This window comes from Pipistrellus hanaki (genome assembly GCF_964339955.1).
Source record: "Pipistrellus hanaki genome assembly, chromosome: 17".
Lineage (NCBI taxonomy): Eukaryota > Metazoa > Chordata > Mammalia > Chiroptera > Vespertilionidae > Pipistrellus > Pipistrellus hanaki.
The window spans coordinates 45,953,255-45,978,870 of NC_140519.1; the positions used below are offsets into that span (position 1 = coordinate 45,953,255).

General features: G+C 51.3%; 1 protein-coding gene across 1 annotated transcript in view; it reads right to left on the minus strand.

Moving 5' to 3' along the window:
* Positions 1-13,426: 13,426 nt before the first annotated feature.
* LOC311611810 (gasdermin-C-like) overlaps positions 13,427-25,616 on the minus strand; it is a gene marked incomplete at its 5' end in the record, with an annotated part of 38,009 nt that continues 25,819 nt past the window's right edge. Inside the window, 7 exons of the mRNA XM_084864289.1 lie at positions 13,427-15,189; positions 15,848-15,921; positions 16,382-16,511; positions 16,813-16,949; positions 18,956-19,009; positions 22,802-22,831; positions 23,380-23,416. Of these exons, the coding sequence (XP_084720415.1) occupies positions 14,950-15,189; positions 15,848-15,921; positions 16,382-16,511; positions 16,813-16,949; positions 18,956-19,009; positions 22,802-22,831; positions 23,380-23,416 (702 nt within the window). The 3' untranslated portion in view covers positions 13,427-14,949. The remainder of the gene's footprint in view (positions 15,190-15,847; positions 15,922-16,381; positions 16,512-16,812; positions 16,950-18,955; positions 19,010-22,801; positions 22,832-23,379; positions 23,417-25,616) is intronic.

The window sequence follows — 25,616 nt, forward strand, 5'->3', positions numbered from 1 at the left end:
AGTTTTTCACGTGCCGGGAGCTCCCTCCCCAGAGTCCAGCCCCGGCGTCCTCCTGGGTCTGCCCTGGAGTCCGCGGGCCAATTGCTCACATCCAGGAACTTGGAGAGCGGCCAGGGCCCCGAGCACTCGCTCCAGAGCCACAGCGCGGAGCGGCCCCATCACATGAAAGTCACTTCCCGCTTGGAACGGACCGCACATTCCTGCCTCCTGAGTGGTGTTTCCGATGGCTGGGAGCTGGCCTGTCTGCGGGCAGCCCCCGGAGCAGAGGGAGGAAGTCAGGGGGAGCCGGGCCCCAGTCACGGAGCATGAGGACTCTGGGGCTCCTCCGAGCCCTGCCTTCACTTAAGGTTTCTCATCAAAAAAATCCAGGTTCAATTTGCATTTCTTTTGAAATACTGAAAGCATTTGTCACTTAACAGCACAGGGAGGCTGGCCGGTGTGACTCCGTGGTTGAGTGCTGACCTATGAACCAGGAGGTCAGGGTTCGATTCCCGGTCAGGGCACATGCCCAGGTTGTGGGCTCAGTCCCCAGTGTGGGGTGTGCAGGAGGCAGCCAATCAAGGATTCCCCCTCATCATTGATGTTTCTATCTCTCTCTCTCCCTCTCCCTTCCTCTCTGAAATCAATAAAAATATATTTTTAAAAAATAATAATGTAAATAGCACAGGGATTCTCCTGCCCCAAACTGTAGATTTTCCAAACTGTCCACCCGAACAAGATGGGTAGGGTTTGGCATATATAACCAGAGGCCTAAATGCTCAGAGTGCCAAGCACTGTGCTGCTTTGCAGGCCTCATAATCCTCCTGGGAAGAGATGCCACATCACTATGGCGGCCAAGGGGCCTGGGGCTCAGATGCTTCCGTAACCTGTACAAGGTCAGCCATTGGTAAATGACAAGGGAGGGGCTTGGCCCCGATCTGTCTGACTCCAAAGCCCAAGCTCTAGTCACCTTGGGTAGATAAGGGGGCTCTTATCCCTCCACCAGACAGAGACCTCCATCAATAGATGAGCGTTCGAGTCCAGACATCTGTTGTGTTGGTTCTGAGACCATCTCCTATTCCCAAGGCACATTGCAAGGTTTTACAGCCTTAACTTCTGGAAAGTCTTCCTTAGGTCAGAATGTGTCCTCACGCCCCATTCCCGCCCTCTGCACCTCCCTTCCCCCACTCTCCCCCCAACCCCCCCCAGTCCTCCTGGTTCCCAAATGTTCCTCTGGGAAGCCGCTCTCGGGCCCCATTCCCATGAAACGGGTTCCCCTGACATCACAAAGGGATTTTTGTCCAACTTCCATCCTTCTAATCAAAGCCTGAGCCGGGCTTCTTGGTCTAATTGGAGTGAAAGGGCGTGATTGTCCTCTGCCTCACGTTGCCCCCACGGTCACAATCGCGCCTACATCTGCTGGTGTGAAACATGATTAAATTTTCCCCTAAAACCCGAGGACTGGAAGGGGGGCTTGGAAACTTTATCTCTGACTTCCTCCTGCCTTCAAATGGGACCCCCCTAAGTCAACAAAGCAGAGGAACGTCCTGTGAGATCTGTGGGAAGAGTATGACCGGCCCCAACTTAGCTCCTGGTCTGAGGCCCAAGCAGACTGCCAGTAAGGCGAGACCTGGGTCTCCTTCCGCGCAGCCCTTCCCCTCGGCCTGGCACAGTCACCGACTGTGGGCATTGTGAAGGTGCATGGACATAGGAGCCGTGTCTTCTTGTAGGCGTTCGATTTTATTTGCCCAACATTTTCTGCATGGTGCTAAGGACATTAGACAGCGGCCCACCACCCTGCAGTCAATAATAGCCACCTACCTGACAGGCTGACCTTGAGCACCCTCTGTGGGCAAAGCTGAGCTTTGCAAGCTGGGTGGCTAGACCATCCTACAACTGCCTGGGCTAGAGAAGCTAAGCAGTTGCACAGTGAATAAAACAATGGATTTGGTGTCAGAGGGTAGAAGCTCCATACAGAACTTTGCCTCTGGTTTGCTGTGTGACTTAGGGAAAAATACTTCCCCTCTCTCAGCCTGTTTTTACTTGCGCTTACAAGACTGGAGTCACTGCGACTTCCCGCCCTCCATTTCTGTGAATGAGAGCTCCCAGCCAGACACACGCGGTAATAACGGATGTTTTGGGCCCCACCCTGGACAATGGACATTCTCCTTCACCAGGTCTTATCCGCAGCCGCCCTGCTCTGCCCCGACCCCACCAGCAGCCTGGCTATCTTCCTTGGGGCCTCCTCGGTGTGTTTGTGAACAAAAGCAAGTCCTTATCTGGTCCCCGAGCCCTGCACCGCCCTGCGCCGGGAAAGCATGAATGGATTTGCAGGATACTCGGCCTTTCTTAGAAAGATTGTGCAATTCCATGCCACTATCGGGGCTGCCACGGAGGCCACTCCTCGCCCGGGACCCTTCAGCTCAGTTCAACTTCAGGTCAAGTCAGCCTGGGGCCCCCAGCAGCTGGGGGGCAGGGGATCCACCAGGAAGGAATCCCAGGGTCTTGCCAGAAGCTGACAACAGTTCCCAGCTGCTCCCCGCCGCCTCCTGCCATTGAAGTCTCGGGAGCGGGGTCTGCGCACAGGGCAGCGGCCAGAGGGTCAGGGGACGGCTGTGCCTCTGGGCCGGAGTGAGGACAGGGCGGCGGGAACAGACGTCTCTTTGTTATTGGCAGCCCCTGCTCATGGCCCCAAGGCCCTGGCAGACACCCCCACCCCCTCCGTAGACCCCTGGGGACCTTGGCACCAGCTGGATGGATGTACTGCCCTGGGTAAGGGCTGGAAACCGATGCCCCCAGCTTGTCCACGGCTGGAGCCTCACTCTCTGTTCCTTTCGGAAACTCTTACTTATTTACTTACTTATCTTTAATCCTCACCAGAGAATATTTTTTCCATTGATTTTTAGAGAGTGGAAAAGAGGGGGAGAGACAGAGAGAAACACCGATGTAGGAGAGAGACACATCGATCAGTTGTCTCCAGCATGCTCCTGACCAGAGCTGGGAGCCTGCAACCAAAATCTGTGCCCTTGACCAGAAACAGACCCAGGGCCCTTCAGTCCGCAGGCTAACACTCTGTGCACTGCGCCAAATCGGCGAGGGCTGATACTCTTATTTTAGTGATAGTTCCGGAAAGGATCTCTCTTGAGTGGAACCAAGCCAACACCTAATTCTAATGAATGGAACCATATTTTAATGGGACTGTACATGCAGTAAACAAGTCCAGATGTAAGGGTTCCCAATTGGCATTCTGTCATTTTAAATCCACGTGTTCAATAAGTGGGTGCCAGCGCAGGCAGGGAAGGCGGGGAGGGGCGGGGTGGGGGCCACAGACACTTGAATTCTGCAGGAGGAATAGACAGCGTAAGCCTGAGGAGAGGACATGGTGTCCTTCAAATTAAATCCTCAGTCGCTAAAGCTTAGACGCCTGTGACCATTTAGAAAGCTCCGTCCCTATTTTTCAAAGAAGGAAAAAACAGGCCTCGCCTTTTTTTTTTTTTTTTTTTTTTTTTTTTTTTTTTTTTTTTTTTTTTTTCCTGGAAAGAGAGGCGGTGGCCTGTCCAACTCCCCTTCCAGAGGCCTCTTAGGTGCGGCACTGTCGCCATCTGCTGGTCATGGGTGATATCGCCCGAGAGCCCGTGCTTTGACCAGGAGCCCAGACCTACCCAACCAGGAAGGACTGCCTTCCCGCTGCCCCTCCCCAGTAAATCCCCCACCACCCTGAGGCCACACAGAATTCAGCACCAAACGTACTGCCAGGGAGTGTAGGGGTCTGAGCCCCACCGAATGCCAGGGGAATGGACGTGATTTAAGCCTTTTTGTGGCAAAAAGGCAAGTTGAGCATGGAGCTGTGGACAGGAGGTCGCGGTTTGATTCCGTGAGGGGCACTGGTTTGGATATAAGGACCTCGAGGCCCAGGCCCAGCCCTGCCATCACGAGTGTGGAGCGGCCTGGGTCCAACACACAGGATCCCCAGCCCTGCAGCAAGCCCTCCGCCCAGACATGTCACTGTATGTAGTCGAAGAGACTCTGAAGATGCGGGATCTGGATTAGAAGAATTAAGGATTTGGATGTGGGGAGTTTAGCCTGGATTAGCCTGATGGGGTCCTTATAACAGGGGCGGGAGGGGCAATCAGAGACAGAAGGAGGGGAGGTGATCAGGGAAGGGCTGGGTGGGATTCCTTGGCCAGGAGCCAGGGGGTGCGGGCAGCCTCCAGGGGTCTTCAAACTACGGCCCGCGGGCTACATGCGGCCCGCAGAGGAGTCTGATCCGGCCCGCCAGGTTTTTTGGGCAGTGAGCGCAGCCGAGGTGTTACAGTAGGAATTAGTAGTTCATATAGTCCGGCCCTCCAGCTCTCTGAGGGACCGTGATCTGGCCCCCACTTTAAAAAGTTTGAGGACCCCTGCGTAAACGCTGGGACAGGCCCGGAAGCCTTCAGAAGGAATGGAAGCTTGCCCATGCCTGGATTCCAGCCGCTTACCACCTACTGGGGACTTCTGGCCTCCAGACAACAAAATACATCTACAGCAGTGTTTCCCAAAGTGTGGTACGCATACCCCCAGGGGTCCGGGAAGAGTCTGGTGGGGGGTATGCATTGCACCAGAGTTTGGTGGGGATATGCACTGCACCGTGCTTAGCTGCGCCTAATTCTACTTCTCATGAGTACGAGGGGTCCTCAGAGTTACGAAAATTATAGAAGGGGTACACATATGTCAAAAGTTTGGGAAACACTGAATTCTACATCATTGTCAGCCACAAGTTTGGGGCAACTGTTCACAGCAACAATAGAGTACTAATACAGATTTGGCCAAGATCAACTCCTTTCCTTACCAGATGTTCCCTTACAAAGACAGCCTAATAGAGCAGAAAGAGCCCTGGCCTGCGGTTTGAATCCTGCCTCTAGAGTCTAGACTTTACTGTGTGTCTTTGGGTAAGTTACTTAATCTCTCTGAGCCTCATTGTTCCGTCTCCAAAAGGGAGATCAACACAATTATTTCCAGTGTTGGCTACAGCAGCACCAAGTAGACACTCAAATGCTGTATCGCTCTCCCATTCAAAACTCAGGGCCCGCCTCCCTCCCGCACAGAGCTGACTTCACTCGGGCGGTGACTTCCCTGTCCTTTGATTAACTGTGTTGGTTGTGCACAGGCCGCTGTCCATTTCTTAGTACTTGGCTTCTCCTTGCTGGTGGAGGCTGGGGCGGACAGATGCCATATGTTTGCCGGAGATAAAATGCTGGTTTCTGTTACCAGGGCCTGCTGATAACCTGGCCATGCTCCCCACCCCTCCTCGGACAGCCAGAGACCACCCCCCCACCCCACCCCACCCCCCCCCCACCCCCGGCTGAGACTCTGCCCCGGCTCTAGGCCACCCGTCACCAGCGCACAAGTCGCCACCACCTCACGCCACCCAGGAATGCCAGAGGAACAAGGTCAGCGCCCTCACGTGCCCATGGGAAACACCACTGCATCCATGATTGCTACCGACTATAGCGATGGCCTGCATGGTGGGCTGTGGGCCTGCGCTAGAGGTGCTGTGTGAAGTGGGAGGATTTTCCATCCCTCCCAAGCTTCTCCTGGAGGGCGTTTTGGTAAGAAGACGAGAAAGGCAGCTTCTTCAAATACTTACAAACTGGAACGATGCGGGAGAGGTGGTCAGTATTCGCAGACAAGTTTGTTTTATGGATGTTCCGCTTGACTATGATACTCACTGTATTGGGGTGGTCAGGACCCAAATCCGCAATGTCCCCGAGAGGTGCCTGTAACGACTCCCCTCTCATCCATTCCCACCTTCAGTTTTGCCGAGGTTATGTTCAGAGCTAAGACACTGCGGGACACACTTCAGTGCGTTTGGCCCTCCCAGGAGCCTGTCGAGGTGGCTGTGTGGTTCCACAGTGTAGATGAGAAGTTGATGCCCAAGGATCAGTGTGTGCAGGTAACTGCTAACCAAAACCAGGACCCAACCCCAGTCACCCAGGGCCCGGGTTCTAGTCCCGCCTCCCCTCCCCAGGACAGTGCCCGGAGCCAAGAACGTCTCCAGGACCCAGAGCATGACCCTCTGGGACCCACTGCAGACAGCCCACTCCCACTCGGCCATGTGGTCAGACGGCCCAGGCCCACCAGCCAGAGGGAGGTCCGGGCAGCAGGAGAGCGGGGAGCCCCGGGAAAGCTGGGCTTGTCCTCCTAACCGTTCTTCCTTGCTTTCTTTTCTTTTCTTCTTCCGTTCCTTCTTTCCTCCCTCCTTCCAGCCTTCCTTCCTTCTTCCCTAAGTCCCATCCCTTGTTCCCAGAGCACATTCCCTCCCATCGGATGCTGGGAACATCCTGGGAGAGACCCAGCGCTGAGGAGCAGGAAGTGAGGCCGGAGCTCAGGATCGGCCCGGATCCCAGAGGGTGGCTGCGGCTGCGCTGCAACAAGAATAGAGAGCTCTAGCTGAAACTGGTTTGGCTCAGTGGATAGAGCGCCGGCCTGCTGACTGAAAGGTTTCAGATTCGATTCCGGTCAAGGTCGTGTACATTGGTTGCGGGCACATCCCCAGTAGGGAGTGTGCAGGAGGCAGCTTGTCGATATTTCTCTCTCATCGATGTTTCTAGCTCTCTATTCCTCTCCCTTCCTCTCTGTAAAAAATCAATTATATATATATATATATATGCACACACACACACACACACACACACACACACACACACATATATATATATATATATATATATATATATATATATTTTTTTTTTTTTTTTTTTTTTTTTTAAGAGAGAGATGCAACTCAGACCAGAAATGGGGGAGGGGGCAGGAGTGCGATGGGACAGCCCGTCAGCACCAGGGGTTTCCCTCATGACATGCCCACCCCTCACCCATGTCCCAGCACAGTGTCTGCATGCCACGCTCACCAAAGGGCTGACGGATGCACGCTCGAGTCGCTGAATGGATGTGCCACTGGGCACTTACCCGGAACCTGCTGGATGGCTCTGCCCAAGCAGACCTGCGTGTGGGAGGAAGAGGCACCTCCGTGGCAGCGAACATGTGTTCTGCGTTGGTCAGTGGGCCTCTCAGAGCGCGGCCCTCCCACGGCCGTCCCCCGCCTGCCCGCTGATGGGATCCCAGAGGAAAAGGGATGGGGGCTGGGCTTCCTCAGAGGCGTCAGCTCAAAGCCCCTTCAATGTGCGTCCCTGCCCCGAGGGGGTGTGGAGCGAGGAGAGAAGGTGATGGATGGCCTGTGCCAGGCGCTCCGGTACCTGGCTCTGTTCTTATCTCGGCTCTCAGAGAGCGCGGGCAGCTGGCCCCTGAGTCATGGTGGCCTGAGCTTAGCAAGAATGTCCCTGATAAAGGCCAGCGGGAGCTGAATGAGAGCCGCTGTGGCTGATCTCCTCTTAGTGAGCAGGGTCAGGGGTGGACGCTCACCGAGGATCGTGGGTGAGGTGTTCTCTGTGACCTGGCAGGAATCATTACCGAGGGCGGCCTGGGCCAGCCGGTTCACACGGCTAATGAGCACAGGGTCACGGGTTCGAGCCCTCTGGTGGCCAGTTATCTGCAGGCCTCGGGAAGATCTGCTTCCCAGCCACGGTCCCTGCGCTGGCGCTGGGCAGCCATCGTGCAGGTCCGTGCCTTTGTCCAGGGACGATTTGGGGGGAACCCTTCATCAGAGGAAAGGGGGTTCCTGTTGACGTGTGCACGGGACCGTGGGCTCCGGGGCCGGCACACGCTGAGGAGTCACCTGGGTCCAGGCTCCGTGCTGAGTTCCTTCTTGGCGTTTCTCTAGGAACCCTCACAGGAGGGTGTCATCATCCCCTCTCCACATCAGAAAGCCAAAGCTTCGCCCTAGCCAGTTTGGTTCAGTGGATAGAGCCTCAGCCTGCAGGGTCCCAGTTCGATTCCTATCAAGGGCACATGCCCGGGTTTCGAGCTCGATCCCCAGTGTGGGGCGTGCAGGAGGCAGCCGATCACTGATTCTCTCTCATCATTGATGTTTCTCTCTCTCTCTCCCTCTCCCTTCCCCTCTGAAACCAATAACATAGATTTAAAAAAAAAAAAAAAAAAAGAGAGAGAGATAGAGACTGCACCTGGACAAGCACCTGTCGGAAGGCCAGGTGAGATTCCTCCATTTGGCGAAGTGTGGACCAGGCGACCTTGACCAGACCTTCCCATCTGCAAGCCCCGGATTGCCCAGGCCTCGCCTTCTATCACGCCCCCTGCCCTCCTGGGTCATCGGGAGGCCCCCGGGCTGCTCCCATGATAACACTCAGCTCCCAAAGCTCCAGCATCTGGACCAGGCAGAGACGGCCCCGATGGCTGCCCCCCATAAAGCCAACACTCATCCTGAGGCGCACAGTCCCACAGGCGCGTCTGCTCTCGGTCCTCAGGGGCAATCTGCCGGCCGGGGAGCCCGGAGTCCCTCAGGAGCAGGGATGGGGCGTCCCAGCCGTCAATGGGGCTCTGTGGCCGCGGGAGGAGAAACGCCCTCCACAGCCCGGAGCCAGAGGCCCTGTGCCACGAGGAAACCCCAAACGCTGCGGGTGTGGTGGGGTTTTAAAGCGCATTCTGTGCCGCTGAGGGGCCTTGGAAATGTGGAGAGTGCACTGCCCAGGCCATGAAATGCCCAGACAGCCGGGACAGAGACCAGAACCAGGAGCCCGGGAGCTGGGCGCAGAGTGTCTCAAACAAACATGCGGTGGAGGTGTTTCCCGGCGGTAAATACTGTCTTTCAGGGGCTTCCCGAGGAGACCCAGCCGCCGCCCCGCCGGCCGTAAAAGGGCCTCACTGTAGCCAAGGCGAGCAGCCAGGCCCAGGCCGGCTCGCAGCCACCCTTTCATTTAGGGCCGTAAATGGTGGAGCCGGGATCTGTGGGCCCCGACGGGGGAGGGGGGCAGGGGTTACCCTGGCGAAGTGCACACACACAGGCCTCTGATGCCAAGTGAGACGCTCAGAACAGTCGGTTGTGTTAGTAAGAGGTGGTTCCAGACACATCCCAGGAAGCAGCTCATGCTCCCATCGGGCTGAGGAGAACCCGGGATGTCCCGAGGGAGACAGCCTATGGCAGCTGGCAGACCAGCTCTAGTCTGGGTCTCCCGTGCCCTTCCCCCGGCACCTCCTTTCAGGGCATCCTCTCACCCCAGCTTTTGCCCCACCAGCACCTGCTTTCAGGAACAGGCTGGTTCCAGCCCCTCGCAGGAGCTGCTGGGAAAGTGACGTGAGCCCCTGCGCCTCACCTGTCCATGACCACTGCGACGCCAGAGACAGCTCCTGCCAGTCACAAAGCAAACTCCGTAAATCTTTGTTCAAAGAACGAAGAGACAGAAAATCTGCAGTCATCCAGCCAGCCATCCCTCTGTCCATCCATCCTTCTACCCATCAATCTATCCATCAAACCATTTATCCATCTATCCATCTGTCCATTCATCCAATCAGCGTAGCTCAGTGGGCGTGACTTGTTACAAAAACACTGACCCCAGACCCACCCAAATCATAATGAAAGAGTGGAAGGGATAGTTCCCCAGAAATAAATCTGAGTAGCTGCTGCCCCAAAATAAGGAAGGACTGCCACCAGTAAGATAGAAGATAGATAGATGATAGATAGATGATAGATGATAGATAGATAGATAGATAGATAGATAGATAATGATACATACATAGATGATAGACAGATAAAGTATCTGTCCAACATGGCTCTCAATTATATTCCTTAATTCCAATTTCACTCTGTTCCCTGTCAGTGTGTTCATGGTAGGGACACCTCCGATCTCTTCTTCCCTCTCTTCACAAGCCTTCCCTGGCTCCCCGCTGGGGCCCTGCAGTGTTGGGGGGAATGGCAATTTGCCAGCCCAGGGAGAAATTGCTGAGCCCCCCATGAATGAGGGAGAAATTGCTGAGCCCCCCGTGAATGAGGTTGGAAAAAGGTGAAGCTTTCATGGCATAAAAGTGAGGGGGAGTTAGTTTATTTCCGGTTGCGCACTCGGTCCCCTGGGCTGGTGAGATTTATGATCCAGTCCGTCACCCGAGAAGCCACACATCTTGGGTGGCTTCCCAGCAAACACCCAGGAAGGAGGGTCTGGGTGGCTCTGGGCTTCCTGCGTGGCCGTCAAAACCCTCGTCCACCTACCAGGGTCCTTTCTCCCTCCTCCTTCCCCAGAAGAGCATGTGAGTTTCCTCTCTTCCCAGTGAAGTGAGCCCTGCCAGAAGGTAATGCTCTGAGAACTGGGAAGAGGTGGATTTTATTCACATCTTTATCATCCATGTCTAGCAAGGTCCCTGGCAGGTGTGCCCTTAATAACTAGGTATTGGTTGAGTGAATGAAGCAACGGGCCCAACTATCACTCTTTGCACTTCAGCAGCCCTGGATCCGGGGCCTGGTACCACGTTCCCGGTAGATGTTTTTCAGATTTGATTTATCTCAGAGCACATAAGAAAGGATGCTAATCAGGTTTTCCTGTTTGGGGCCACGGTGAATTTGGAAGCAGCTGGATTTGAGCTGTCTATGTGCCAACATCCCCCATCAGGAAGCTAGAATGTTCACAGCTGCGAGGGACTTACTCCCAGTATAAACCACATTCTGTTATCTCTCATCTATGTCATTGCGTTTCCACCAAGTGCTGCTGAAACACGGGTCAAGGACACTGTGCAAACAAATGCCATCCTCTCTTCTGTGTGCATCGAGTCCGAGTCGTTCTTAACGGCCTGTAAAGCGAAATGGGGCCATCTGCGCATCCCAAGCACACTCTGCTCCTCCGGGATCTTCCCACCTGGATGCCCGCCCTCGGCCCCGTAAGTGGCCATGGGGCTCAGCATCTAGCACTTTCTGTGCCGCTTGGAAAATCCAGTGGGTTTTAGTGTTACTGACCAGCTCTGCTCCAACACTCTTGGTGCGAACTGCACAAAGCTCTGGTTGCTAGGCAACCACCACCAAAGCAGAAGAATTTCCAGAATGAAAAGGAACCCAGAATGCACTTGAATCCAGTGCAAAGGCACCCTCAGTGTGTGACTGGGTGGGGTGCACCCTTACCTCCCTCCATTTGCGGGTCACTCTAGGAAACAGCCCTCCACATTGTTTAGGGAGATGCAAGCATCTTTTACTCTTTTCAGAGGCCCAGTGGAGAAACAAGGAGGAACGTTTCAATGCTGGGATTCCTGGAAAGTCGTAGGCTCAACAACTATTTGTTGTATGAATGAATGAATGAATGAATGAATGAATGAATGAATGAATGAAGAAATGAATATGTAGGTATTAGGGCCTGCTTGTGTACCCTGAGGGAATCATGACCTCAGAAGATGTATTAAAACAAAGATGTAACACCAATCAGAAAGAACATGTGCACCCCTAGGTTCATAGCAGCACAATTTACCATAGCTAAGATTTGGAAACAGCCTAAGTGCCCATCAGCAGATGAGTGGATTAAGAAACTGGGGTACATCTACACAATGGAATACTATGCTGCTATAAAAAAGAAAGAACTCTTACCATTCGCAACAACTCCTGCTCCCTCTCCCATTCCCTCTCATCGTCTACTCTGAGGGAAGCCACCTGCCATGTCACGAGGACACTCGGGCCACCTGTGGGCAAGGAACCGAGGCCTCCTGCCAACAGCCACATGGGAAACCTGCCTCCGGGAGCCTCAGAGGCAGTCACAGGAGGGCCCCACGCCTGCACCCGCAGCTGAGGCCGCTCCCAAACCCCCGACCCACGGGAGCGGGCGACGTAAGCCAAATGCGTGCTGGTGTAAGCCAGGTTTTGGGGTGACCGGTTTCACCTTTCTTGAGGTGCCAGTTATTGAAATACAGACGTTTCACTCCTGTATCCCCAACACCTGGCATCTGTGTGCACTCGGTGAACAGTGCAGATCACCTCATCGAAAGACAAGCTGGTGCCCAGTGTCTTAGGGACACCTGTACAGACTCACACCCAGAAACAGGGGCATAGCTTAACCAATAAAAAGGAGACTTTTTAACAAAGAACCATTGGCCAGCATAATTAATTAAGCAGGAACTGTAAGAAATTATCTCAAAAGTGCTGTTAGCACTTGCATGATTGGTCCCTCCTATTGAGGGAGGGAAGGAGGGAACTGCCTGAGGAAGGAATACAGGGCCTCACTGTATCCCGGGGACAAACAATCAACAAGGACACAGCCTGAGAGGCCAACCCCAGGGGAATGAAAGCCTCCGGGCCCACGTGGGGACTGTCTAGACCAGCGTTTTTCAACCGCTGTTCCGCGGTTGAAAAACTAGTGTGCCGCGAGATGTTGCCTGGTGTGCCGTAGGTGCAGACAAGACAAGAATTTTATAATTTTTCACTATTTTGTTTACTCAATATTTCATAATAAAGTAATTATAAAATACTTTCTTTGTGTTTATTTGATTCCTATTCAAGAGAATTACTTTATATATAGTCAATATAGGCACAGAGTTAAATTTTTTAACATTTTCTAATGGTGGTGTGCCTCGTGATTTTTTTCATGAAACAAGTGTGCCTTTGCCCAAAAAAGGTTGAAAAACACTGGTCTAGACATCCCCTAGAAGCAACGCCACCAGAGACATTCACTCGAAGGCCAGCTTGGCACGGTGCCCCTGCAGCACCTTTCTGACTTGAGCTGCCTGGAGGGCTCCTGCCTCTGCTCCCAGGACATCTGGGGCAGGTGGGAGCACTTTCCTGCCCCCTACTGGCCTGAAAAGGCCAAGGAAGAAGGCCTGGCACAGCTTACCCACACTCCATTCACGCACTCCCTTCCTCCCTGATCTTAAGAGACTGTCAGCCCAGAGGCTCCCACCTCCTCAGAAAGGAGAAGGTGGGTCATGGCAGCAAACCTCTGTCTGGTCGCCTCTATGACAACTAGGGCAAGGTGGATTTAAAGCCAAATCAGATACCCAGGGCTACCTGTATTCAAATGCAAAGACCCCTGAGGTTAAAACAACACAAACTAATGATGGGTGCTCTACTGCAGGCTGTGAAGCAGGCCAGACTAGCAGTGCCCAGAGTCCCCACCAGAGGGAGGGGCACCCTTAGACATGCTCCCCTGCCTGGGAATTTCCAGAAATTGAGGAGTGATTTCAACATCCCAGACCACAGACCCCTCCTCCCACCCCTGCTTCTGGGGCTGCCTGTGAGACCACAGCAGGGACACCCAGGCTTCCAAGGCCTCCCTCACTGCTGTCTGGGTTCAATTCACTGGAGAACGGCTTATTGAGTGTCACCTACGTGTTGGGCACCGGGGTAGGTTCTTCAGAGACATTATTTAATTTGATTCAATAACAACCCAATAAAGCGAGAAAAAGGAAGCCGGGAGGATGGAGTTGTCCAGGTAGAGGTCGCCAGTGGTGACCTCAGACTCCACGCCCAGACCTGTGCAGAGGCAAGTCTTCCTGAGGACGGGCTAAGACAGCAAATCCCCACATTTTTGTTAACAGGGAACCCCGGAGGGGCTCAGGCTGCCTGTCACCATGTCCAATAACGAAGGCAGGGTCGAATCACAGAAGACATTTATTGCGAAGGCCAGCCAACCAAGGAGAGATGGTGCTTACAAGCATTCAAATCCTGAGAACACAGCAGTGAGCAGGGGACAGGGTTCTACAGGGAAGGGCCGGGGGATGGGGGGGAGAGAGGGGGCTGGGAAGAGAATACAGCTATAAGCAGCCTGAGGGTCCCCGGAGGTCACCTATTGTCCTTAGCCATCAGGTAAGGAAAGGATGTTGATGAGATGATATTTTGACTCCTGGTCTGACCATGCTTATCAGTTCTGCTTGCTGAGTTGACAGCTGAGTCACCTCCATTGCTTCCCACAGGCCTTGGAAAGGAAACTTAGGAAAAAACTTAACCCCTTATTCATAGAAGTGTATGTGTTCTCAGATTTAAAATAATATGATTATTTTTCAGGTTAATTCAGGTGCTCTATCTATCAGATTATAAGACCCATATCATTTGCACCAGCCCTGCTTTCTGATGGGCTGACCAGGGTTGTAATATTTTGAAACAGTTCCCGTGCTTGGCTGAATTCATTCAGAAACTATGTGCTCTGCTTACTGAGCAACATTCAATCTCTTCCTGGCTCCTGCCTGGGCTCAGCATGAGACGGCAGATTTCCCACAGAACCCATAGTAATCCCGGCAGAAGGGCTGGCGTTTCTGGAAAAAACGTTTCTGGAAACCCTGGAAACAGCTCTAAGTTTCCCATAACTCACGTCTTGCCTCCCAGAGCTCTTTATGGGAATTATTCAATACAACCATTGCAGCATTTTTATTAAAAGGAAGATTCTAGAAGCTAGAAAAAGAAGCTAGTGTTGACTTCCACTGCCCCAGCCCCATTTCTGCCAGCCTATGCCATGTTAAATGCAGTAGGGAGGCAGCAAAGGGGGAGGGAAAAGCAAGGGAGGGAGGTGGGAGAGCAGAGCAGAGAGAGGGACCAGCCTTTAACTCAGAAGTCCCAAAGCAAATCAAGCAAAGTGTCTGCCATCACAAAGTCCTGCTGTGCGGCAATGCTGCCTCCTTCTGGTGTAAATTATAAGTTCATTAGAAAATAGAGCCAATCAGTCATTCAATAGATGGAAGCAGGAAGATGTGATCCTATGAGTTTACATATATATCCCCAAAGTATTCCCGGGATCTATTCAAAGCAGAATTAAATATATCTACTTTTCAAGCTCCTACTTTTTAAGATATACCACTGACCTTTCAAAATATACCACTAAGTGCCTGGGCAATTAGAGAAACTGCTTCAATGTTCTTCCTACATCCACGCAGGCCCCTCCACCTTCCAACCCATCCCCCCACTCGGCAGCCAGAGTCGCCTGTGGTTTGTGACAGCATGGACAGACTTGAAGGCCTTGTGCTAAGTAAAATAAATCAAACAAAGACAAAGACTTATCCCTTATATATGGAAGAGATACAGACTCGCGGATACAGAGAACAACTTGCGGGTGTCTGCAGCAAAGGGCAGGACCAGGACTGACTAGCCTCACTGGACTGACTCCCTGGCCTGACCCCCAGGGGGGCTCAGGCCTCAGCCAGCTGCCTCAGCACAGAGAGGGTCCCATAGAGGGCAGACAGGGGCTCCTGGGCTTCCGGGTCCCAGGTTGACCTGGGGCTGTTCGGCTCCATCTGCAGGCCACACTCATCCAGCAGCCCATAGGTGATATCCAAGCCCTCCCCCTGGAGTGGGGCGAGGAGCTCAGGCTGGAGGGTAAAGGGAGTGTTCTGGGAGCAGTTGAAGTTGGGCTCCAGGATACTCCTCACCTGGAAGAGACAGTATCAGATGTTACAGGTCAGCCTCCGAGGTCAGGAAGAGAGAACCTTCTGTCTCAAGGGCCAGGGGTCATGCAGGGTGACTGTGGGGGTGGGAGCTTTGGGGTCTGGACCTGTTCCTATTCTTGAGATCAGTGTGGTCAAGGGCGCGTTATTGGACATCACTGAGCACTGGCTCCTTGGCTGCTGGATAGTGACACTGACACTCGGCAAAAAAGTAGGGTTTGGAATTGTGTATGTATGCCTGCATGTACAATGTGTGTATACACATGTCTACACACACATATGTACTTACATATAGATGCATGCAGAGAGAGAGCATGCATTTGCAAATGGTAACCATGTGAGTACAGCAGGGATATAACTCAGATGCCCTGAGATCCCCAAACGTGGGTTCCTAGACGGCTATTTTAGAACTTGGGGGAGGGGCCCTCTGCAGGGTTGCTGTGGAAACTGAGACCTTTCCAAGGTAGACTCATGCCCATTGGGCCTGTCCCCCAGACAGAGATGCAGCTACGATTTCCCAAACCTACGCCAGTACTTCCCCTCCCCTCCCAGCAGCAACCCCCCATCTCTCCATTCTCAGAACCATTCTCATCCCGCTTCCCTCACTCTATTCCCAGGACGCCAGCCCCTGGGAACTGCTCACCAGGTCCCTCTGCGCGAGGAGGATCCTCTTCTCCAGGGACTGAGCCAGCAGACCCAGTTGAATGTCACTCAGCACTGGGGACAGGGGGACATTTGGGGAAAGAGTCAGATTTTCCTCTCCCCACAGTGAATGCAGAGGCCTTTATAAGCGAACTCTAAGGCAGAGGAATAAAACTCGCTGGGCGTGAATGTCAAGTTCCCTGCGCTGGGAAGTTCTCCTTCTGCTCCTGCTCGTGGGATGGTCTCCAGGAAGCTCCCTAACATGGTCCAGGGTGGGCTTCGGTGGCTGGCCCTGGCATCCCCGCCCCCCCTGATCCGCTTCGTGAACCTGGCTGGCCTTGGAGGCCTCGGGCTGTCACAGGGCAAGCTTATCACACAGAGCCCTCCTGACCGCCGAGAGGCCTGTGAGGTGAGGGGGGGGGGGGGGAATCATAACCTGCCAAGGGGTTTGGAGAGGTGACACCTAATGCAGCTTTTTGGGGGCTCTGGAGCCCCATTATTGGACTCCCCCATTCTTCCTCCAAAACACTCTTACCCATTAAGGCTTCAAGCAGGTAGAGGAGGAGGAACTTTGAGTCAACCCATGGATAGCAGGATTCCTTTTGTAGTTCCGTTAGGATGGTGCCACCAGGGCCATCCAAATGCCCGAAGGGTTCCAGTTCAAGCTATGGGAGACAAGGCTTATTAATGATGGTGATAACATCAGTGATTTCACTTGTACATTCTGCATCTACAAATGATTAACCAAGGAGTGGGGGTAATGGCTCCAGGTACCCCCAGTCTGTGAGGGCTGCCTTCCCTGGCCCTACTCATTGGGCACAGGGGCATAGTCCCCAACCTCAGACATCCTTCTCATCCCCCTAACATTACCCCATTTTCCTTTCCCCACACGCCTTGGCAGCCGTTCCCCTGAAACATTCCTCATTTACAAGTTGGATCAGCCTTAGGGAGCGGCGGACCCCTCACCTTGTCCAGGAGGTTCTGAAGAGCCTCGCGGTTCCCCAGCATGGCCTGGAGATTGGAGAACACAACACCATGCAAGCCCTTGGAGAGCTCTGCCGCTTCTACCTTCTGGGAAACCTCCTCTTGCAGCTGCTTGAAATCTGCCCTCGGGCATTAATGCCACCAGAAACGGAGACAATTCTCAGATTAGAACATTCCTTTCCCTCCAACATGAGCAAAATTCCTCTTCCCTCCAAGCTGCTGCCCCAGAGCATCTCTGAAGATGGCATGTTTGAGCTCTGGGATGGAAGTGCCACAAAAGGCTAGAAAGACGGAGAGTCTCTGCTGAAATGTGGTGGGGGGTACATGTAGTTACAAAAGGAGAGGATCCGGGAAAGGATCACAAGAAAAGGAAGGAACTGACCAGGTGCTCACTCCTGAGATATGGTGGAAATAATGCGGATTATAGATTAGACTCCAGAGATGAAAATGTCAGAGATTCCAGCACTGTAATTCAAAATGAGGTTTTCCTGACCATTATATGAATACTAGAGGCCTGTTGCATGAAGATTCATGCAAGAATAGGCATTCCTTCTTTTGACTGCGTTCCCAGCCCCCAGGGAGCCTGCAAGTCTTCCCTCCTAGCCTAAGCACCGCTCTTGTAGCTCCCTCAGCCCCAACCCTCCTTCTCATAATAGGCATCTTGCCCCACCCATCCACTTCGTGCCTGCATATGCAACTTAGCCCTCCATCTTTGTTGGGTCAATTTGCATACTCATTTTTGATTAGCTGGTGGGTATAGCGGATGTATGGTCAATTTGCATGTTTCTCTTTTATTTGTGTAGATATAAAATGTTTGGTAATACATGAAATTGTGCCTATATCTTTAAGATCTATAAAGAATTAATCACGGAGTGGATGTTAGGGGCTGCCTGCTTCTGCCAGGATATATTAAGTGACCTCCAGGTGACCTAGTGAGAGTGAGAAGTCACTAGAATGGAAGCACCAGGAAGACAGGCATTTCTGTTTGTTTCACTGCCCTATCCCAGTGCTCAGAAAATGCCTTCTGCCCAATGACCCTTCAATAAATGTTTGCTTCAAGCACTCACAAATGAATGCATGAATGAATGAATGAAAATTAGCCATGACCAAAGTATAAATAAGGAATTAGAGCTCAGTTTTCTGAGTTATTTGGAAACCTCCAATTTGGGTTCTGAACTTTGCCATTTCCTACCCAACAGACTCAGGTTCCCTCCTAGTGAACACCCAGCCCGAGGGGTCCCTGCACTCTTCCTAGAAAGAGAATGGCAAGAGGTCATCTCCCTTTCTCATCCCCCAAATTTGCTTTAGAGACACTTCCTAGGCCCCTGCCCTCTACTGCCCTCATCCTCTTGTTTAACCTCTTCTGCTCCATCCCCGTCCCTCCCTCCACATTCCTGACCCTTCCTGATGCTTCCTGGCCCTTCCATCCCACAGAAACCTCGCCAGGCCCCAGAGCAAAGGCAAAGCTAATCTGCCCTGTTCACTAGATGAGTACAATGAGGACCTAGCAAAAACACACTCCTATAGGGTGGATAGAGTGTCCTGTGCTGCCGACAGGAGAAATTAAATTACCATCCAAGAGTTAGTCTGAAGAATCTCGGTTTCTCTATATTCTGTCCCTTTTCCCCAACCCTCTCTTTTCCAAATTCACCCCTGCCCTTTGTCCATGGAACCAGAGTCCAGTGGGTCAGGTGAGGATGACACAGGCAATCACCTGGGATTTCAGCTGTGCAAAAAGGATCCTCATGGAGGGATCACATCCCACGTTCCTGGCACTAGTCACCTGCTCACTTGTGAAGTGGAATTCCTACTGCCATTCCATTGGAAAGACTCAGTCTCCACTCCTCTTCCATTCCATCCCCCCCAGCACACACACACACACACACACACACACACACACACACACACACTGACCCTAGTACTCAAAAACACAGGTGGCTCTCCCTGTGACAAGGGGCCATAGTGGGTCATAGCAGGGAGAAAAGGAGGTGCTAGGAGGAGCTGGCTGTGGAAGGATTCCCTGTGGGTCTGTTGGGGCGTCGCCCCAGGAGGGTGTTTCTGGGTCCAAAGAGGGTCAAGGGCTCAGCATGGCCTGAGGTCCAAGTAAAGAACCTGCCCAACTCACCTGCTGGAAACATTTCCTCATCATCATCATCATCATCTGCGATATGGTGAATGCCTGGGTGGGAAGAAGCAGGGTCAGCTGAACCAAGGGTATCCCTGAAAGAGCCTCTCTCATCCCAACACCTGCAGCCCCCACACTGCCCCCTAGGGCCAGGTGTGGCAGCTCTGCTCAGAGTACCATGGGGACCCTTTGCATCAGAATCACCTGGGACACTGTGGAAACTCATTAGAGTCCCTAACCTCACTCCATATCTTCTGCATCAGGCTCTCTAAAAGGGAAGCTAGAACCTGCCTTTTCAATAGGCACCTTGGCGATGGTTACCCACTCTAGTCTCACATTGACGATCGGTCTTTTGCATGGAAAGGACAGCACCTCTTTCCTGCTCTTTGTCTTCCTCTCCAAGAGGCTCCCCCCTCACATGTCTACTCCCCTTTTGCTAGGCTCCTGGATGATTTTACATTTTACGTAGAGAAATGTTCAATGCTCTGAAACTCCTAAAGATCAGATTTAAATATTTGACCAGGAATACATGAAGGAAGGAGACAGAGAGAAAGCACTCCCATTAAAGGAGACCCCAGAGGCCATGGTTATGCAATATCCAGGGAGAAGAGAGTCCAAGGTGGGAATAATCAAATGTGTGGTTGTTGATGATGATGTAAGGAAATTCTGCTTTTCTCCAAAGTCACAGAGCAAGCATTGTGGCAAGTTCTTGTACTGTTCTTCGTATTAGTTTACTCTATGAAGTTTTAGAAGGGTGGAATTAGTTCATGAAAGTGCAATGTTCATGGCACTGGGCCATTCTTCATAAAGGTTCCTTCTAGTAACCCTTAGGCCTGACCTGTAGAAACAGACAAGCCCCATGAGCAGGACATGTCTTATAAACATTGCTGTGAGCTTAGCCTTCAAAGTCTATTTCCATTTAGTTCAAACTTGTAAACACTTATAAAACACAAGTGGCCCAGTGCACAAATTTGTGCACATTGAACAGAAATTAATTAGAAGAAATAATTTAATATTGCTATTTTCCCTTTCTTTAAAATACAAATGTGAACCAAATTCACGATTGACAATGACAGTTTGAAATACATGTGTACTATTGGAGCCAGCAAAAGCTTCATATGTTTGTGCATGCAAAAGTCAACTTAGCCTTTTATATATACAGAATAAACTTGCTTAAATAGATCTGCTTTCTAATTTAAACTTTTCCCAGCCCAGTGAAGCACCACAACTTCTCTTTGAGGTAACTGTCAGCAACACAGCAGTAACTATAAACACAAAACAGATCATTGTATATAGACTAAAGGCCCAGTGCACAAAATTTGTTTAGGGGGTATCTCTCAGCCCTACCTGCACCCTCTCCAATCAGGGACCCCTCAAAGGATGTCAGATATCCCTCTCACAGTCCAGGATGGCTGGCTACGGACCACTTGTCTGCCTGCCTGCTAGCCTGCCTGCCTGCCTGCCTGATTGCCCCTAACCATTTCTATCTGACAGTCTGATCACCCCCTAACAACTCCCCTGCCAGCCTGATCAATGCCTAACTGTTCCCCTCCTGGCCTGGTTGTTCCCAATTGTCCTCCCCTGCAAGCCTGGTCATCTCCAACTGCCCTCCCCTACCAGCCACCTTGTGTCCACATGGGGGTGGCCATATTTGACCACATGGTGGCGGCCATCTTGTGTGTTGGAGTGATGGTAAATTTGTATATTACCTCTTTATTGTATAGGATTGCACAAGAACATGGGTAAAATATTTAACTACAACAGTGTTTGACTATATTCTGCACAGAGAGAAAACCTGAAATCATTTTCAAGGTCCATCATTTCTTACTTCTTTCAGACAGGCAAAGTTTCTAAAATTTCTAAATCTCCATTTTCCAGCTGATGAAAAGAAAATAGAATTTCACCGAGTCTCTTATCTACCTACTCCAGGTCTTCTCTGAGGATCAAATTGGATGAGACTCGAAAAAATGCTTCACAGACATTTGATTAAAGGGTGAAATGTTTGCACCTGGCTACAAAGTAAGTCATGTTCCTGGGCTGAAGCAACTGGAAGGAGGCTAGACATCACTAAGGAGACAAAGCCAGGCATTGCTATATGACATCATTGCCTGGCACCCACAGCAACCATTTAGGGGTTGGGCTGGGCTGTGGGCCACATTTTGTTCCTTGGGCTCTTGGCAGTTTTAGCTGCAATGTAGTAGACTGTTGCTCTGGGGGGCGGGGGGTGGGGGGGGGTGGCAGGCTGTGTCCCAAATGGGGGAAGCTGAGTGTTGCCTTTTGGGCAGCAGGTCTGTGGTGCCATTTCTCTGTGTACAACACTATAGCTCCTGTATTAAGCGTCTAACCCCTGGTGGTCAGTGCGCATCATAATGACCCATCAGATGGTCAGACACTTAGTATATTATATACATATAATTTTGAACTTTGAGTTTAACTACTGTCCCTACATGATTGGAGAGGTCATACTCATTCCATCTATTATCCCTGACAGAAGGTCACTGAGAGCAGGACCAGCCCTTCACCAAATGTTGCAGTGAGGATACTACTGTAAATAGTGAATGTGTACATATGTGTGGCAGGGAGGAGACCTGAGAGAAAGAGGGAGTATGTTATGTGTGCTGAGGGAACCCCCAATCTCTAAGTAGATATATGAGGCCGGCCTCTACCTGGGATTCAACATTTGGGCACAAAAACCAAGGATGTTGAGTTGATTGCTGCACACAATCAAATAAAGGAATCCTAACTAATAAAATTGTAATATGCAGATTGACCATCACTCCAACACACAAGATGGCTGGCCCCATGTGGTCAAAGATCCTACCCCTATGTGGACACTAGATGGCCAGCAGGGGAGGGCAGTTGGGAGACATCAGGTCTGCAAAGGAGGGCCATTGAGAGGGACCAGGTCTGCAAGGGAGGGCAGTTGGAGGTGATCAACCCTGCAGGAAAGGGCAGTTAGGGGTGACCAGGTCAGCAGAGGAGGGAAGTTGGAGGCAAACAGGCTGGCAGGGGAGTAGTTAGACATTAATCAGACTGACATGGAAGTGGTTAGGAGGTGATCAGGCTGGCAGGCAGAAATGGTTAAGGGCAATCATGAAGGCAGACAGGAAAGCAGTTTGGAGCCAGCAGTACTGATTGTGAGAGGGATGTCCGATCAGGTCTAAAAGGCAGATGAACATCCCTCGAGGGGTCCCAGATTGGAGAAGGTGCAGGCTGAGCTGAGGGACACCCCGTGCACAAATTTCGTGCACCAGGCCTCTAGTGAATAAATAAAAGAGAAAGATGAAGGAAGGAAGGAAGGAAAGAAGGAAGAAAGGAAGGAAGGAAGGAAGGAAGGATGGAAGGAAGGAAGGAAGGAAGGAAGGAAGGAAGGAAGGAAGGAAGGAAGCTATGACTAAAGGAAAGTGTGAAAACTGAGTTTTACTTCTATTTTTAAATTTGCTTGTAAACCTCCAATATGGGACCTCACATTGAGACTTCCCTACCCAGCAGGCTTCAGGTTCCCTTTAGTAAACTTCTAGTCAAAAAGATTCCTGTATTCTTTCTACAACAAGAATGCCCTTGGTCATCGACATCTCTCATCCACCAAATTTGCTTTAGAGATATTTCCAAGCCTTCTATCCTCTACCGCCACCATTCTCTGGCTTAACCTCTTAATGCTTCATGCCAGTCCATCCCTCCAACTTTCCGACCTGTAATGATCTTACCCGATCCATCCTTACCCATTCCAGCCCACAGGAGCTATGGCCAGACCCCGGGCTATGGTGCCAAAGAGAGAGCTAATCTGCCCTGCTCACCAGATGAGTACCAAGAAGACCTTCCCCACCCCAGCCAACATGTACTCACCCATTGCAGAAGCAACAGATAGCATGGGACCTAGAACAAAATAACATTACACCCAAAAGTTAGTCTCTGAAGATTTACGTTTGACTACAGTCTGCCCCCTACTCCCCAAAGCCCTCATTTCCATCCACCCCTTTCATTTGCCCAGAAAGCCAGAGGCCAGGGACTCAGAAGAGGACAGCAAGGCCATCGTGTGAGGTTTCAATAGTAAAAGGGGGCCTCATGGAGAGATCACATCCCCCGTCCTGGCACTAAAGTCACCTGCTCACTTGTGAAGTGGAATTCCTACTGCCATTCCACTGGAAAGACTCAGTCTCCACTCTCCTTTCATCCCTCCCACAGACTCCCCCCCACACACACACACTCTGACCCTAGTACCCAAAGAAAACAGGTGGCTCTCCTGTGACCAGGGGCCAGGGTAGGTCATAGCAGGGAGAAAAGGAGGTCCTAGCAGGAGCTGGCTGTGGAAGGATTCCTTGTGAGTCTGTTGGGGCTGAGCCCCAGGAGTGTGTTTCTGGGTCCAAAGAGGGTCAAGGGCTCAACACGGCCTGAGGTCCAAGTAAAGAACCTGCCCAACTCACCTGATGGAAACATTTCTTCTTCTTCTTCATCACCATCATCATCATCATCATCATCATCATCATCATCATCATTATCATCATCATCATCATCATCTGTGATGTGGTGAATGCATGGGAGGAAAGAAGCCAGGTCAGCTGAGCCAAGGGTATCACTACTGGAGCCTCTCACATCCCCGCACCTGCAGCCCCCACACTGCCTCCTCCGGGCCAGGTGTGGCAGCTCTGCTCAGAGTGCCATGGGGATCCTTTGCTTCAGAATCACCTGGAGCACAGTGGAAACTCAGAGTCCCTCACCTCACTCCATACCTTCTGCAACAGGCTCTCTGAAAAGCAGGCTGGAACCTGCCTTTTCAATGGGCACCTGGGCGATGGTTACCCACTCTGGTCTCACACTGACGATTGGCCTTTTCCATGGAAAGGACAGCACCTCTTTCATGCTCTTTGTCTTCCTCTCCCAGAGGCTCCTCCCTCACATGTATTCTCCCTTCCTGCCAGTCTCCTGGTGGTTTTACATTTCACTTAGAGAATGTTCACTGTTCTGAAACTCCTAACAATGAGATTTAAGTCTTTGACAATGGCCAGGAGCCCATGAATGAAGGACACAGAGGGAAAGCAGTCCCATTATAGGAGACCCCATAAGCCATGGTGACGCAGTATCCAGGGACAAGAGAGTCCAAGGCGAGAATAATCAAGTGTGTGGTCGTTGATAATGATGTGAGGAAATTCCCTCGAGGACAGACTGCAGTGGGATGAGGCATGGCCACCAAGGAAGGAATGAGCCCAGTGCAGAAGATTCTTTACGGAATTTGTCTGTGAGAGGACACTGGGTGGGAAGAGGGGACACACCTGAGAGAGGGGTTATGGGATGGCAGAGATCTGACCTTGTAGTCAGGTCAGGGAAAGGTCCAGGTGAACTAGAGAGAGAGAAGATAGATTTGGCTCAGCCACCTTATCACACATTTACCTCCATCAGCTCTAGAAAGAGTGTCTCACTTCCATTTCATAGATAAGATGAGAGACAGAGGAATTCTGGTTTCTCCAAAGTCACAAAGCAAGCTTATGGCAAGTTCTTGAACTCTTCTTCACATTAGTTTACTCTATGGAGTGTCAGGAGGATGGAATTAGCTCATGGAAGTGCAATGCTCCCAGCACTCGGCCATTCTTTATAAAGGTACCTTATAGCCACCCTTAGGCCTGAACTGTAGAAACAGACAAGCCCAGGAGCAAGACATGACTTGCAGACACTGCTATGAGCTAGCCTTCAAAGTCCATTTCCATTTTGTTCACACTTGTCAACACTTATAAAACATAGTTTTGAAGTTTGAGCTAAACTACTGCCCCCACAAGATTGGAGCACACATATTCATTCCATGTATTACCACTGACAGAACAGCACTGAGAGGAGGACCAGCCCCTCACCGGAAGTTCATAAGTTGCAGTGAGGACACTATAGTGCAGTGGTTCTCAATCTTCCTAATACAGTTCCCCATGTTTGGTGACCCCCAACTATAAAATTATTTTAATTGCTACTTCATAACTGTAATTTCACAACTGTTATGAATCATAATGTAAATATCTGACAGGCAGGATGTCTTAGGCGACCCCCATGAAAGGGTCATTCAACTCCCAAAGGGGTCATGACCCACATGTTGAAAACCGCTGCTATAGTGAATAGTGAGTGTGTACACATGTGTGGACGGTGGGTGAGAGCGAGAGTATGTTATGTGTGGTGAGGGAACCCTCAATCTCTGAGTAGACATATGAGAAGGGCCTCTATCTGGGATTCAACATTTGGACAGCTGATTATTGCATGCATTCAAATGAATGAATGAATGAATGAATGAATGAATGAATGAATGAAAGAAAAAAGGAGAGAAAGGAAGGAAAGTAGGAAGGAAACTGGGGCTAAGGGAAGTATAATTTGGATGTAAAACTCAGTTTTCTGCATTGCTTTGAAACCTCCAATATGGAACTTGAGATTGAGACTTCCCTACCCAGCAGGCTTCAGATTTCCTTTAGTAAATTTCTAGTCAAAAAGGTTCCTGTATTCTTTCTACAACAAGAATGCCCTTGGCCCTCTCGCTCTCTCATCCACCAAATTTGCTTTAGAGACATTTCCAAGCCTTCTGTCCTCTACCGCCACCAATCTCTGGCTTAACCTCTTTCTGCTTCATGCCAGTCCAAACCTCCAACGTTCCTACCTGTACTGACCTTTCCCGATCCATCCTTACCCATTC